The sequence below is a fragment of the Candoia aspera genome, chromosome 1, assembly GCF_035149785.1.
Source record: "Candoia aspera isolate rCanAsp1 chromosome 1, rCanAsp1.hap2, whole genome shotgun sequence".
NCBI lineage: Eukaryota > Metazoa > Chordata > Lepidosauria > Squamata > Boidae > Candoia > Candoia aspera.
Window position 1 is genome coordinate 80,081,194 of NC_086153.1, and position 17,494 is coordinate 80,098,687.

At 39.6% G+C, this 17,494-nt stretch overlaps 1 protein-coding gene across 2 annotated transcripts in view; it reads left to right on the forward strand.

The window, feature by feature from the left end:
• The window catches only part of PRKN (parkin RBR E3 ubiquitin protein ligase), a 783,657-nt gene that overhangs the window by 304,365 nt on the left and 461,798 nt on the right, over positions 1–17,494 (forward strand). For both annotated transcript variants that reach the window (XM_063307777.1, XM_063307772.1), the window contains exon 4: positions 966–1,084. In XM_063307777.1, the coding sequence (XP_063163847.1) occupies positions 966–1,084 (119 nt within the window). The remainder of the gene's footprint in view (positions 1–965; positions 1,085–17,494) is intronic.

Consider the following 17,494-nt stretch of genomic DNA (forward strand, 5'->3'; position numbering starts at 1 on the left):
AATGATCTAATCCCACGTATTGGCAAGCTGCTTGGGATAAGATGGTATATAAATTTTTGTTATAGGAAATAGAAATATAAATTGTGAGTCACAGCCACTGAATGGGCACTCTACTGGAAAGGGGCAAAGAGACACACCTTAGTTTTGTGACAAAGACGCACAACAGTTTGCGTTTATCATTTAAAGGTTCTCCCACTGCAGTGGCAGTTCCCATGTGTCTAAGATAATGGGAAGAATTCCTCACGGACTTGGCAGCAATGTGTATGGCTTCCCTTTCACTGGCATTCTGAGTCCACGGCTGCTATTCCCTGCCTCCCCCACCCCCAGTTCTGTGTTTATTATTGCAAGGGTATAATAAGATAATAGGGAGAGAAATCAAGTTAGCTTCCTCTTTATATACGACAGCTGGGGTGGACTATATTGTTCCATTACCTTTTTAATGTTCTTAAATGGTGTTTTCAGATTTTATTGTGATGAATATTCTGGCTTCTCTTGTTACCTTATTCTTGTGATTGTGTTTGTTTTATTTCATTGTGTTGCACTGTATTTTATTTTAGTGCTTTTATCTGATTTCTGTATATTGCTTCAATCACCCAATGGACAGAGAAGCAATTTAATATGTCTAATAATAATATCCACATATGCCAGATGGAGATGGTTTAGCTATTCTTGTGGATTGGAAGAAGTAAGAGGGGCAGGAAGGATAAAGGAAATGGATATAGAATGGCTGCATTAGGGAACAGAGATAATTACCTAACAGGCCATCCTTTTCCCTATAAAATCCAATGTATTGATTTTGATTTGTTGCTGTCCAGAATAGAAGAAATGTTATTCTGGTATTCAGTATGTGGATTTTTATTTGGTTCTGAGTTTTTATTACACACACACACCCATACAGACATACGCACAATGAAATGTTGGTGTCTTAATAAATAAAAGGTTTGCTTTTCTGTTCTTCCCAACAGATGCTGCTAAGTACAGCAGTTTTTATATTTTCTGCAAGAGCGTCTGCCAAGCCGTGAAACCTGGAAAACTCCGGGTCCGTTGCAAAACGTGCAAACACGGGACACTGACTTTGGCACAGGTAGGTTTAACTTTCTATCTTTATTTTTAAAATTATTGAAATTTCAAATGATAAATCGATTAATACTGCCTATGGAGAAGGTAGCCCCTCACATCTGAAAGGAGAATTGGATGTATACATAACTGGTAGAGAATGAATATATTGAACAACATAAAATGGTATGTTGTGCAGTTTGATTAAATAAGTTGACCAACATATAAGTTTATGTTGTTCAATATATTCATTTTCTAACAGTATATTTTATTGGTTTATTCATGGATGAATATGATATTAGAGTTTTATCAATTATAAACATGTATGTTCTTAAATAAGACTTCGTAGCATTACCCCAGAGAGATATTCCTAGTTATATTATTATTCATGTTCATGGCAAAGATCTTTTCATATTCTTACACTCCCACCTGTTTCTTTAATACTCTGATCATTATTCACTTTCTGCTGTGGTTTTCTAGGTTTGGCCATTTTTATCATACTGCTTTCACATGATGATACTTACATTGTAGTTTTACTGCAAATTATTCTGAGCATCTCTTTATTTTAAAACAATATGTTTGGGGAACAGCAGGATATGTATATTTGAAAAATATATGCAACGTACTTTTGTGTAAACAGAATTTGTATCTGGCAACATATAGAACACCACCCTGATGAGAAGAAAAACTTTGAGGACTTCAGCAGATACATGCTTCTATGGAGTCCTTGGTGCTCTCTGAGCCTGGTTGTTTGCTTGCAGATGTTTTGTTACCTGATAAGGTAACATCTTCAGTGCTCACGGATGATGTTACCTAGTCAGGTAGCAAAACATCTGCAAGCAAACAACCAAGCTCAGAGAGCACCAAGGACTCCCCATTTCATCCCTGAGCTACATATATTCTCTTCTATTGGATATGCTTCTGTATCATAAGTTTAGGGCATGCACAGAGATTGCATTTTCATTACATCTAAAATGCTTCTACCACTCTACACAATTAGGTATAGAAAAGTCAGTAGACTTTAGTGTTAGCACTACTTCACAAATGAAGCACTTTGGTGTCCTCAGAACTAAGTTGCCCTGAGATTCTTCGTAGTTTTAAAGGGACAATAGCCTACTCGAAAGCTTAACACCCACCACCCCAGGATCAGAATCTTTCTTCATTGAAGTAACCACATTTTAACCTTATTGATGGTTTCACTAACCAATGAAGCCACTTGCATAAACTAAAGTTCCCCATAACTCTATGAGATAGCTCATTGTAGCTTTCTCCATTTGTCTTTATAGTGCAAATAATACTTCATTAAGATTCTGTCAGATTCATGTTAGCTATTTGCCCTCTGAATTAATTGAGTAGAAGCCACTGAAACTCACAAATCAAAAACCATATTTCAGTTCTGTGCATGGAAGTGGAGCTGCAAGATGCAGTGCACATTGATTTTCTGTTTCTTTCATACTTTTCATTGACTGTTTCAACTTTTGTGTATGTTACAGTAATTAGATATTTCCACAACATCTAATACATCAATGGATTTACTGCAGTTTCTGTTATTGGTCTGGTTATTGTGCCCAAAACACTGTGCTCAGCAATTTTACAGTCAGAATATAGGCTTGACTTATTTTGAAATTGGCATTTGGTTCCCTTTTTTTTTGTACTGACAGCAAAGCCAACAATCCCTCCTGAGAAAGAACACTCTAAGCCTTCCCTAACCTGATGCCCTCTGGATGTGTTGGGCTACTGAAGAAGCTGTATCAACAGACTAAGAGAAATCCAAATATAAAAAACAAAGGCTTTGTTATTTCTGCTTAAGGGTTCCAACCATAAATTAGCTGACCTACGCTAGTCATTCCTTAAATTGTACCTTACTGCGCCTTGCTAGGTGGCAGCACTAAGTGAAATTTGGCTGGTCTTGGAAAGTAAAGCAGGATCATACCTGATTAGCACGGGAGGCCACCAGGAAATCCCAGGGATGTAGATTAAACTGGAAAGTAATAAAAAATATATCCCAAAAGACAGCTGTGGAAAACTGCTTTCGTATTTTTCCTAGGAAAGCTATATGGCATGTTCATGAAGTCATTAGATGTTAAACTGCACATGAACTAAATTTGCTCTACTTTTTCCAAACAACCCCCCAGCAAGGAGCACATATGTTTTGATTAATTTCATGCTAAAAATCCACTACTGATCATCTTGTAGCCAGAGATTCCTCCCAAAACTGATGAAGAATAAACAAAATACTCTTGTATTTCCTCCCCCCACTCTTTTATTTAACTTGTGTCATCAGAACATAGCGCAGAAGTCTGTTCCCAGCAACTGGACTAAATCCAGTTTAGGACAATATCTCTGAACACATACAGATGTTTTTCCTCACTACTAAATTATTGGGTACTCCTCTCTCATGCCCTATCTGAGTTCTTGCAGTAGTTTTCTCCAAGCACATAGTGAAGTAGGATTTTCATTATAATGCCGAGCCTGTATTTCTTTTCTTTATTCCCATCCCTTTATTCTACCAGACACCAAAAGTGCATTTTAATTCATTAGCTTGGATGACAGATTCTTGGATGAAAGATTCTCTGTGAAGTAAAAAAAAAAAAAAAGTCAGCTCAGAAAGAATAAAAAAGTGAAACCCTGATTCCTTCATTTCCTTTTATAACACTTGGTTGTTCTGTCCTTTCTAACTATAACGCTTGTTTATCTTTGCTTCCTCTTTTTGTCTTGGAGAAGCAACAGAAGTTAAATAAATGGATACACAGCTGAAAACCCAGTGTCTTGCACTCAGTTTTAGGTATCCTGCAGTAAGTAGCTTTTAGAAAGTTTCCTTACATTTCACCAGCAGTACAGCAAACTGTAAGGCAGGTTTTGTTTCAGTGAAACCCTTAAATTGGCATTAAAAGAAAAATAGCATTAACTTCCTTAAGGAAGCGAATTCTTTGGATTGGTGAGCTAGGAATGGGTAACTTAATTGAACTGAACTTTGTGAATGCCCCAAGAAGACTGACATTTGAAATATTCATAATATACCCTTACTTTAAACCTTTAACTGTCGTGCTAATTTGTCATATTATTTTTTAAGATATGTTAGGAGTGAATTCAACATTTACAGAGTCCTTTCTTTCTCTTTTAATAAGAAAAATATCCATGATTTTAAGGCTGCATTTTTATGAGTATTTCATGACCCTGACTACGTCTGTTGGATATATTTGTTCTAAATTGGATATAATTATCACGAAATAGCATTAGCGATGTACAGAGGGTTTTTTTCCCCCATAATACACTTGATTATCTTAATAAATGTTGCTAGCTCAAATCTTGCCAAACATGCAAGATGTTTTCAAATATGCTAAAGTAGTTATAGGAAATGTAAGTTTCCTATAATTTCACTTTGTATTCTCAAAGTTGTTTGCTAATTTGTAACACTGCAATATTAAATATCTCCCTGTAGAGTATAATTTAATTGTAATTCTCACCACTATGCCTTCCCAAATTCTCAAAACTGGCCTGATATCATTTGCCATTTCCTGGTTTTCCATTTTTAAATCAATGCCTGATTTGAGATGGGGGATAATGATCTAAAGCCATCCTTCTCATTATATTTATGCTGGTGTGCATGCCCTCTGTCCAGTATGTATATTAGTTTAACTATGTGGATATTTCTTTGATTCTCTGGATATACATAATAAATATGCATAGTGAGGAACAAAGATAGTAAGTTTATATACAAAATCCAGACATGAGATCTTGATAGCACTTAAGTAAAAAGAAATGTAAGGAATAATATTCAAGTTGTACTCCCAATCAGCAGACACATATTCTAGAGCCATTTCCATTGAGTTCAGTGGAGCATACTCCCTGGGGGTCGATGGAAGGGTGAGCAACTTGAGAGCCCAGAATTAATGGGGTCATGACCCTCCTTTCTGTGGTTCCTGGAGCCTTTTCCAATTATAATTGCCAAAAAATAGTGCCATGTTTTCATTCTATTCTGAGACTAGAAACATACAAAAATGCAAGTGTGGTCACTAAAATAGGTTTAATGTAGTTTAAAAACAACAACAGCCAAATGAGAAGTAAATCAGAAAATCGTAACCCCACCCATGTGTTTAATATGGCCAGCTTACTTTGCAACATTTTCTAGCACACATTTGTCATCCTAGAAAAAGTTGTGTGGGCTGTGGCTGCAAAAAAAAAAAAGCTTGCCATACCTCTATGACTCTTAAATCTGTAAGTGCTTAGTTATAGCTCATGAAAGCATATGCCTTTTAATAAAATTTATTGCTCTGAAAAGCTGCTACCAGACTCCTCCTGATTTTGGGCCACCATAAACTAACACAATTCTCCTCTTGTCATCACTCTACAGAATAAAAAGTCAATGTAAGAGTTTGAAAGAGAGAACAGAAAGGTATCATAGACAGATCTGTGCAGAATATTAGTATGTACTCCATCAAAACAAAATTGACCTGTTGAGTAAATTAACCTTAGAACTACAAAAGGTGTCTGTGAAAGACTAGAATTGTCTGCGCTGTATTTGGGTTTGTGTGTTCTCCAGGTTTTCAAGCCAAGATCTTCAGCTCATCACAGCAACACTCATTGGTTAGATTGCTAGTACAGGTAGTCCTCACTTACCAACCACAATTGGGACTGGTAACTCCGTTGCTAAACAACACAGTCAGGGCCGCAACTGGGGGGCAAGTGGGGCATGTGCCCCGGGTTCCATGCTGGGGTGGGCCCAGGTGACACAGACCCTAGTTGCCACGCTGGACACAGTCGTAAAGTGAAACATGTAACCATGCCCAACTTATGACATCACTTCTGGCTGTGGTCATTAAGTGAATCACCACAGTCATTAAGCATGTCATCACGTGACTGCAGCTTGTGACTTCCTGCTGGCTTCCCAATTGGCCTTGCTTGTTGGAAACCAGCCAGGAAGGTCACAAATGGTGATCACATGACCTTGGGATGCTGCGACAGCCGCAAGTTTGAGGACCAGTCATATCTCCCTTTTCAGCACTATAGTAACTTTGAGCGGCCATTGAATGAACAGTTGGTAAGCAAGGACTACCTGTAATGTGGCTGGTTTTCTCAATGGAAATAAACCATATTTTGACATTTTCAGGATGTTAATTAAGCCTGAAACATATCTTTGACACCTATTTCAGAGTGGCTAAATGGCAAAGAACCATTTCAGTTTCTCCTCAATGTGAGATGTTCCCTCCCCTTACAGACTCCAAACATTTCCTATTCAACATGATGCTGATTGGTTTGTACGTAACAAGACAAACTAAAGTCCCATAAACACATAGATGACAGAAGGATGCCTTGCCTGTCGTTCTCATTAAAGTGTGAATAGCATCAGTTGGAATAGATTAAAATGTTCTTTGGCATGAGTGTTGTGCTTGTTCGAGTGGGTTTGACAACTCCTCTCACATAAGATATGGCAGCCAAAGGATTTTAAAATAATAACAACAGCAAAAACAAGTTGTTATCGTAGTAGAAGTGTTGGACAAGAAATAAAGTGCTGAGTGGAGGTAAAGCAGGCCAATGAGTTAGTGAAGGCACTGGATCACAGAGCATGCCATTTCTGCAAACATAAATTTGTAAAATTCGTATCTTATAAAGCGGCTCTGATATTCACTATTGCAGATGCTTACAATCTCAAATGGCAGAACAGCACAGAAGCAGCTTACTGTCTCATTTGGGAAACAAGATAATACATTCAATAACCCTTTTTCTGGTCCAACAGCACAGTTTTAAGATTATCATGTTCCTTGATAGTTGATAATTTGGTCCTCTGAGGGTGAGTTAGTGCTGCAGGAAGAAAGCTAGTAAGAGTTGAGGAGGTGTTCCTTATAGACCTTGATTCTCTTTCTCTGAGGTGAGACTTTAAAGGAGTAAGAAGAGTACTTAGTTCCCAGCTCTGGCAAAATGTAAGCATCTCAGAGATACTCAGTTTTAATTGCTCATCACTTCAGCCTTCCATCCAAGATGCAGAGGGCCAAGCAGTAGCAATGTTTTGATTCAGCAAAGAGTCAGAGTTCCAATAAGCACTCCAAATAAGGTGACCAGATTCAAGGGACAAAAGAGTTGCAAGCACTAGGTCCAGTATGAGAGAAACACGAGCAGCAGGCAAGGACTTTTCCTTTTCCTTCAGCTGTTCCACCACTGAGTCCTACTCTAAAGGGGCCATGAACAGTCAAAATTCCTTCATGCTCCTTCCCTCCCTCCCTTCCCTGAGAGATAGCTCAAGATGATTTCATGAGGTCAGATTCTGCAGAACCTCAATTTCAATCAGCTGCTTTTGCTTGCAATGAACCAGCCCTCCATTTTGCAGTCTTTTGGCTGTCTACACACCTCTGATGGCATCTCCAAGGGCCCAATGACCTTGGCATCAATTCAGAATCTGAATTCTCTATAGCTGGATCAGGGGTGGCAATCACTGGTACTTCAACTTGGGTCCTCAGTTTTTGAGCTCATAGGTTCTTCTGTTTGCTCATCTTCAGGTGAAGTTAATGTATCCAGTTGATCCCTGAGAACTTACTTCACATCCTTCTTGGTTAACGCTCTGAACAGCTAACTGAGCCATCAGAAGCAGCTAAGAATTTTAAAAAAAATCATAGTCCAATATTGGATTTAATAAATGAAGGGTATAATAAGAGTTGGAGTAGAATGGAGAATATTCCTGCTAAAATAATCTGTAAAACCCCCTTAGTTCAATACTTTTGTTTTGGAGCATTGTGTCAATACTGTCTTATTTGCTTCCATGCTTAGAATGTTTGGGTCCCGGAATATACAACAAATGTTGAAAGGGAGGGTGGCAGTCAGTGAGAAACATAGGACTAATAATGGAAACATTAGGAAGAGCAAGTTGGTGTTACATTGATGTCATTTGCATCACCTCATAGATACTGTTGATACCAAGTCAGTATGAAATTGGAACAATGATGTTTTTAATAGTGAAATGCTAGAATTTTAACACTCTTTGCTGGGTGAGAGTGCAATAAGGAATTAGCAATATAGATGTTGCTCACTTAAACTGCTGTATTCTATAATAATGGGGAAAAACTTATTAGTTAGTTGTTAGTTTTATAGTCCACCTTTCCTTCAGGAGCTCAAGGTGGGGATCCCCCCTTTATATTATCTCTACAACAACAAGCTTATAAGGAAGAACTGAGAGAATGATTAAAGATCTGTCATGTTTTTTGGCTGTATTTTTTTTTTACTACTGGAAAGGCCCTGCATATAACTTCCCCAAATCTTTCCCTAATATGCAAAGATTTGTGAATACCTTTCCATGCTGCCCATGTTCTATCTCTGGTTTGCACAACTTTTCATAATGTATGTTTTCTGTACTAAAACTACCACCAATATTTACTATTGTGCCTTTTTAAAAACCAACTGCTGCCAATATTTCTTTTTAGCTTTTCTTTGTTCATCTTTTGGAAAGGCATTTGCTTGAGTGCAAGCTATTCTGTAAACATGTGTGCAGAGAATGCCAAATGCTAGTAGGCTCCACTTATTGCTGTCCATACGTGCTTTGATGGAGCCTGGTTTGAAGGATCCCACTGTTTTTGTCCATTGAAACTTTTGGTGGATTTCTTTTATATCCCTATTCTAGCCATGTTCCATTTCTCTTTCATGCATCCCCTTTTCAATTCCCAACTGTGCTTTCTCTCCCTCTCTCCTTCTTAGAACCAGAGACCATCCATTATGCAATCTCAGTGCAGCATCTGGAACATCTTTGGCAGTTAACTATTAAATAGATACTTTGTTCATCCTTTTCAATTAAAACAGAAGTCCCTGGTCGCATATCTCCCTTTTCTCCAGTAACTTACAAGGTCACTGCACTATTTATACATGATGCAAAAATACGCACTCTGCATTCCTATTGGGAGGTGCGGGGGCTCATCCACTCAGCAACAGCAATGTTCTTTCCTCCGAGTCTTCGGACAAGAGGAAAGTGTGTCAGGATAAAAAGTGCTACCTCTGAAGCCACGACTTTGCATTGTGTCTGTCAATGCTGCTGCCTGCACAAGATTGGGAGTGTGGGGAAGTTTCAGGACTGGTGGGTTTCCTGTTGTCCTTTCTCCTTTTTCCCTGCATCGCCATCAGTGGCTTCTCAAATGTTGTTGGGCATGCACATCTTACCAAGCAAGTCCGGGCTGATAATCACAAACTGTTTGCTAAAAAGAACTGTTTAAAAGAACTTTAAAAAAAAAATCTGAGGTTTGGCTGGAATTGCATCTATCTCAGCAATCTTGAGGCAAAAGGGCCATCCAACAGTATCAGGGTAAGACATCCACCAAGGAAAGCTTGTAGTAGGCAGAAAATTATGCTGCTCTCAACCCAGCTGTGGTTGTTACACTCCTTCCCCCTGTTGAGGCATTCCTTTGAAGTTCATTTGGTTCTTAATAAGGTAAAGGTAAAGGTTTCCCTTGACGTAAAGTCCAGTCGTGTCCGACTCTAGGGGGCGGTGCTCATCTCCGTTTCTAAGCCGCAGAGCCGGCGTTGTCCGTAGACCCGTCTGTGGTCATGTGGCCGGCATGACTACACGGAACACAGTTACCTGCCCGCCGAAGCGATACCTATTAATCTACTCACATTTGCATGTTTTTGAACTGCTAGGTGAGCAGGAGCTGGGACTAGCAACGGGAGCTCACCCCGTCGTGCGGATTCGAACCGCCGACCTTCCGATCGGCAAGCTCAGCAGCTCAGCGGTTTAACCCGCTGCGCCACCACGTCCCTTTGGTTCTTAATACAGATTCATTATTACCTTCCTGTCATTTAAAAATGACTGAAGCTGTATTTGTCAGTGCATCTGCAGGCAAAGCAGATGTGATGGGCAGAAGGAGTAATCCTGAGGAACAGGAGGAAGAGCTGCTACCAGGACAACAGTCAGATAAAAGAAATCTGAGTCTGGGTCAGAACTGTAATCTGAGAAAACATCTCAGACAAGACCCTCATGAAGATAAGGGTGGGAGAGGTAAGCACATTCAAACTTACAAGATTCTGGTACTGTAACGTGACTTTGGTTTCCTAGTCTGGTCTACCTCAAAGAGCTGACAACATCCTGGACTGACTTGGAGTAGCAGGCACCATCTTGTTTTCTTCCCTTCCCTCCCCCATTAAATTTGAGCAAAGTGGTTTCACACTGACCCCATAAGCGCTGATCTTGTAGGAAAGTCTTCCCTTGAATTGTAGTCCAGCATCATGTAACTGCAGAAGGACATGAGGGTGGATGAAGCCTTCTCTCAGAGAAACTGCCCCATCCACATGTTGAGCTTGATCCAGTTGTGTACCTGCTTTGAAAAGGACAACAGTTTCTTTTGATTTAAGTTTCACTGCTGAACACAGCTCGTCCCACCAACCTTAGTGATTCCTCTTTGCTGTCACTGTCATTGAAGGAGGCACTTCTTATGTTGATCAGTTGGCCTGCTCATTTGAAAAAGAAAAAAAAAAGAATATGGCTATAGTGGATTCTGGTTTCCCTTGCAGCCCAAACAGACAAAGAAAGTAGCTGAGGAGATACTCTACACTAACTTAGAACCAACTTTAAAAATTATCCAAAGGCAAAATTGACATAAAGTAAAACATATTTAAGCAATGTAAATTGAAAGGTTTACCCAAGAGATGGGGGAAAAGGCTTTTCCTAGGCTCTGTGCTCTTGAAAAGAAAGAGGGAGCTCCTTCACTTCACAGGTTCCTGGATCTTGTCTTTGTACTGAACTTTTCCATTTTATTCAGCTGGGAGTGTGCTTAGAAAGAAAGAGATGGGAGAGGTTGCTCCCTGCAGTCTTTGAAAGTGCTCATTTTGACTGTTTTCACAAGTTTCTTCACTCACATAGGGATACTTCTCGTGAAGGAGGCTAAAATTAGAGATGAAAGCTTGTGAGATGCAGTAAGTCAGATATTAGTGGAAGCATTATAACAGGGAGAATGCTGGGGGGACTCCAGCAAAGCAGGCTGCAAGGGATCTTTTCCATTTCTGCTAATGTCAAACTTCCTTCTGCCTCCTTCCAGTTTCCCTGGAGCAAGCCCCACCAGATTTGTTTAGAGAAGAGCAATCATCTTGAACAAACATACTATAGTTCTGCATATGTAGAGGTTATCAAGCTGGAAGAAAGGGCTTCCTACTCTCTTTCCTTGTTCCTTTCCCCTTCCTGCCAATTGATTATACTTTAACCAAGAGGTGCTGCCCATATTCCATTGACAACTATTGGAAGTAATCACAATCACTTCCTTTCCATATTTCAACATGGAGTGAAAAAAAAATACTATGTAGGAGGAGAGTTTGTTTAGTTGAGGCAATGACACATCAATCAGTTGATTGATTTTAAAAAGAGAGAACATCCATAAAGACTGTGGATGGTGAAGCTGGGGTTCTGGTCCCCCTTGAAACCAAAAGAGCAATAAGTACAGAGACAAAATCTGGTGACTAGGTAGACTAGGTAGAAGAAGGTGACTCCATAGCAAATCTCCCAGTTCAGTTGGAGCCCAACAGATCATCATCCTGTGAAGGCTCCTTCCAAAATAGCAAGGGAAAAACTACTTTTAAGCCAGAACACCTTAGGCTGCCTTCAGCCTGCCTTAGCAGCAGGCCTCCTACAAGATGGGGGCCCCATTGTGTTGGTTCTCTGAGTCCAATTCTGGTATTACTTGGTCTCTTTTCTAAGACGGCCTATTTCGTTTCTTGCCATGGCTTTTCTTCCACCTCTGAAGCAGCTCATCTGCTCACACAACAATTTGTTCAATCACCTGATTTATGAGTATGGCCCACAATTCATAGCACAATTCTGGAAAGATCTATTTCAGGCTTACACTCAGAATGTCAATTTCAGACTACTTCTGGTTACCATATGTACCTGATGTCTAATGCGTTCCAGCTTTCCCCCATTCCAGAAGCCTCCCATTTTCTCCAGGATCTTCAGCCACCTCAGGGCCTCCTTAAGGATCAGTTGGATTGTACCAATCTTTCAACACTTTCCTCTGAAGTACCCTTATATCTGCAAGCAATTCTAATTCTGAGGTGGAGGGGGACTTGCCTGAGACTTCGGACGGAAGGAGTTGCATGTCTAACAAAAGATACAGAGAGACTGTTTTACCTAAAGATTGTACAAATCACAGTTCTGGTGTCTGTGTGTGTGTGTGTGTCTGTGTGTGTGTCTGTGTGTGTGTGTGTGTGTGTGTGGAGGGAGGGGTATGCATTAAAACAGTACCATATTGTAATGTAAACCTTCCCTGAAAGGGGCTCAGAATAAGTTTATCCATCCTACTTGAGAACCACTGAAGTAGAAGAGGATAAAAAAAATTAGATGACTGAATAAAATAAACGTAAAAATGCAAAGCTAAGAATGTCTACTTTTTCCCTCCTGAAAGTCTAAAATGCTATCAAAATATGTGCTTATTTTTTCCAAAACCTATTGTTTCATTTTATTTGACAGTAAACTAAAAAGTGCTCTTCACTTTCTTGTGCTAAGAGAGTAAATAAGAACTGTTTATATTGATTCCCTGTAAGAGAGCATGCTGAGATGAAAGACCAATGCTTCAGCTACAAAAATACAACTCATTATCTTGGTACTGGAGGACATGATTACTAGTTTGTTGGCTACCCAAACTATGCAGAAATTTAACTGAAGCATTTTCCCCATCTTTTTACCTGTTCAAGAATTAGCACCTTTTTCCAAAGGTCCAAAAGCGCTGAGGTAAGTAGTTAATGCTATCAGCAAAGGATCCACCAGAATTCTTACATTGATAAGGGAAGCACAAAATCTCTTGAAGGTCTTCTTTCAAATTCCTGCCCCTCTCGGAAACATACAGGTAGTCCTCTCTTAACAACCACAATTGGGACCAGAATTTCAGTTGCTAAGTGAAGTGGCCATTAAGTGAATCAGACCCAATTTTACTACCTATTTTTGTGGTGGTCGTTAAGCAAATCACCATGGGCGTTAAGCGAACCACATGGTTGTTAAGTGAATCACACAGTTCCCCATTGATTTTGCTTGCCAGAAGCTGGCCAAGAAGGTTGAAAATGGCGATCATGTAACCACGGGATGCTATGACTGTCATAAATGCAAACTGGTAGCCAAGTGCCCAAATTGTGATCATGTGAGCATGGGGACACTGAAGCAGTTGTAAGTGTGAGGACTCGTTGTAAGTTGGTTTTTTCAGCACTGTCATAAATCCAAACTGTCACTAAACAAATGGTTGTTAAGCGAGGACTACTTGTACATACATTTTTTCACCTGCTATTGAAAGTAGTACCACTTTAAAGAAATCAAGATTGTCCTTCATATCTATTTGCATTTCTGTAATAAGGATTCTTGAATTTTCAGCTTAGAAATGTATTAATGTACCAAATACAGGGCCTGCTCAGTTGTGAGTTCCTGAGTTCTTATCTAGCACTTCTTAAAGTAGCTGCCTGTCTGTGGTGATCTGTTTGCTTTTGTGATCTGCAAAACAATATGCAGACTGCTAATACTATATACATTAATAATTAAACATCCCACAGCCCAGCCTGCTTTATTTATTTATTATATTTTTAAGGCCATCCGACTCTGCAATGACCTGGGTGTCCTACAGATTAAAAACAAGACCATAATACATTAAATCAAAAGCAAGAAAATATAGCTGCAGCAAACTATGCTCCATAAACAGGAACAAACATACTCCATAAACACACCAAACATAATCCAATTCAAGGGGCCACACATCCCAATTTAGTCCAGAGCCTGGGGAAAAGCCAGGTGCTCATTTAAAGGGTGGCAGTGTTGGGGCTCCCTGAACCTCCAAGGGGATGCTATTTCAGAAGTCAGATGCCATGACAAAAAGGCACACTTCTTAGGCCCCATCAGATGGCACTGCTGGCAAATGGGACTCAGAATCCACTCTGTTAGATTGTATGGGATGGGCAGAAATAATGGGAGAAAGGCAGGTCACCTGAGATAGCCATTCTTTATGCCATGAAAGGCTTCACAGGTGACAACTAACATGCTGAATTGCACTCACTGGTAACCAATGCAGCTTGCATAGCAGAGATGTTACGTGGATGTACGCCCATAACTGCTTATGCAACTGCATTCTGGACCAGCTGTGGTTTCTGAGTAGTTTTCAAGGGCAGCCTCATGTGTTGCAAAAGTCCACACACAAGATGACTTTGGTGTGAGTGACCATGAGAAAGGACACCTTGTCCAGGAAAGGGTGCAATTAGCACCCAAGACAGATCTGTCCAAATCTGCTCTTTGAGTGGGAGCTGTGATTTTAGGAAGACTTCCAAATTGTGCACCGGTTCTGTCTGGGAAGCACAGACCCATTCAGAACCAAGAATGGACAGTCTCCAGCACCAGAAGAACTATGAACCTGTAGTCAGTCTTGTCAGGATTAAGCTTGAACGTATTCCTTTTTCCAGCCTCAACAAGCTCCAGGCCCTAGGACAAGAACTTGGCAGCATCACTTGATTGATCAGGGGTAAAGCTACAGAACTGAGTATCATTTGCATGTTGATGATGCCTGACCCTGTGTTGATAGAGGTCCTCACTCAGTGACTTCATGTAAATGCTGAACAGAAGGGACTCAGACTTGGATCCTTATGGCACCCCACAATCCAGTGGCTTTAGGCTTGACTTTACACAGCTTGTCAGCTGACTGGAACCAGCCATGAGGAAGGAGGAGAACCATTGCAGCACTCTGCTTCCCAGTCCCAGTCCCCATAGTCAGTCCAAACTAAATCTCCCTGGTGATTTATAGGATGATACAAATTAGTCATTTTACATCAATTTCCATCATTACACAAATGACATAAATTGACATTTTTTATTTCATTTGTGTAATAATGTCACTGTGTCAATAACATAAATTGATGCAAATGATGTAATTTGCATTGTTTTCATGTCATTACACAAATGATGTCTGTTGCTGCAATGACATACTTTTGTATTTAATGGATACTTGTGAATAATAGACAATCCATTAAACTGAGATTTCATTGGATATAGTAATGTCTGACTATGGCAGGTTCAGGCTTATTGTTTGGCATACTCTTTGAGTATGAGCTTAGTGAGATACTGTTGGGGTTTTTTTTTAATATTTATGGTAGTTTGTAATAAAGCTCATACTGTATTTCTCAGGATAAACCAGTCATCCAATATTTTCTTAATTAATGCAAAAATAAATAAATGTTTCATTAGCACTATTTTTGAGATAGGTTTTGGACTATGAAGGTCTACTATGCATTCATTTTAAAACAATCAACATGTTAATGCTCTACAATTTTACAAGAGGAGGTGGCATCAGGTTCTTATGTAATTGCACTCTTGATCTGAATATTCCCCATGTTTTACTTATTTGTGAGAGTATAAAATAAATAACTTTATTTATTTACTCATAACCTCATAAGCAAAAGTTTCATTTCAGTGTGTCAGTTCCTGCGTGTATCTCTCTTGTTTTGTTTTATTTGCCCTTATCAACCATTTGGACGGACAGTGAAATGGATTCATGTTACATTTGAACATTCTCTGGGCTTGGAGTTCCATAGTTTCAGGATGAGGAAAAAAAAGGCAACAACAAATTTAAAAAATAGAAACAGTAAACAACAGGCAGATTTGAAAAAGAAGGATATGAATATTTTTCAGTTTAACATTTAGAAATTTCACCCACAAAGAAACTTGTATCTCACAGTGAGAATTCACCCCTGCTGTTGATACAAAGTTTGTATGGAAATAAATGGTGGCCAAACAAATAAAAACAGAACTTTTAAACTAAGTGGTAGTGTAAGAAGAAGCATCATAATCAAGAACAACCAAATAATAATTATATAAAACACTAGTCAGGATCTCTTTTCTGAGGTATGGATTCCCAGAATCATCTTTCTATTAAACATCCACTAATCAAGAAGCAGATGGTTAATGTGCCTATTTCACCCCATTGAAAATGTCAAAATCACCTCCTAAAATGGCCTCTAGCTCATAAGAGTTTTGGAGTAGAACCTCAATCTAGCATGGAAAGCCTCATGCAGGAAATTGCATGCTGGTAAGATATAAGAATATTCACCATAATGGCATTGCATATGAGTCTCTTCTATTTCAACACATTTACATAAACAGAGCTACCTTAAAAGTGTGTTTACATGACATGCTAAACCATGGCACCTGGTTAATGGATTGTCTGCCACAAAGCTAACCTCAGCCCTTAAACCATGGTCCCAATCTTACCTGAAGATTAGTGTATCACCTTAACTTGGACAAGTCACTTTTTCTAGTTTGGAATTTGAATATAATCTCAGGACAATATGAATCATACCAATGGGAGGTGAGAGAATGAAATAAAGTGGCAAAGGAATATGAATAAGGAAAATGTTTAATATCCAATAAATGTTAGGGAAACACATAATTAGGGTTCATACTGTAATGAAACCAGCACTTCTCAAAAAAAGTGTGTCACAGACAGCACAGATATTGCTTTTTCTGAGAAAAAATGATCATTTCTACTGCTACCAGGGAAAAGTTGCCATGTCCTTTTTTCAACTCCAGTGATCTCTCTCTCTCTCTCTCTCTCTCTCTCTCACACACACACACACACACACACATTTCACCACCACCCATCTACCCCAAAGGAGGGCCTCTGTGAGTTTTACAATAAAATACAATAAAAACAAAATATAATACATAAAATATAAATGTAAGATATAAAATACACAGTATAAAATGGGATCAATGGCAGATAAAATTCTAATTTGGTTCATACATATATGAGGACCACTTTAAGGCACTAGCCACCCCCAGGATTGACTACCCCCCTTCCTGCCCAAAGTGAGATGGCAGAGCCAGGTCTTCAACTTTTTCCAGAAGGCCAGGAGAGAGGGGGCTTGCCTCACCGCTGGGGGAAGAGTGTTCCAAAGGGCAGGGGCCACAGCAGATAAGGCCTGCTTCCTAGACCCCGCCAATCAACATTCTCTCATGGATGGGGTCCATAATATGCTGTCTCTGCATGACCAAGTGGGATGGGTCGATGTAATGGGGAAGAGGCAGTCCCTTGGGTAACCTGGTCCCATGCCATGTAGGGCTTTAAAGGTGATAACCAACACCTTGAATTGTACATGGAAGCAGACTGGCACCCAATGCAGCTCTCGCAGCAGAAGTGTTACGTGCGCCATCCTTGGGGCACCCAAGACTGCCTGCGCGGCTGCATTCTGTATGAGCTGTAGCTTCCGGATTCTCTTCAAGGGTAACCCCATGTAGAGCGCATTGCAGTAGTCTATAAGGGAGATGACTAGGGCATGACAGACTGTCTTTTTTTCCTGAAGTTGGTCCATAAAGTTTAAAGCTGGCAAAACAGAGAAATCTCTAATATTGAAAGAAGAGAAAAAGAAAGAAAGAAAGAAAGAAAGAAAGAAAGAAAGAAAGAAAGAAAGAAAGAAAGAGACTTCTTGTCATAATACATTAGAAATTGGGAAG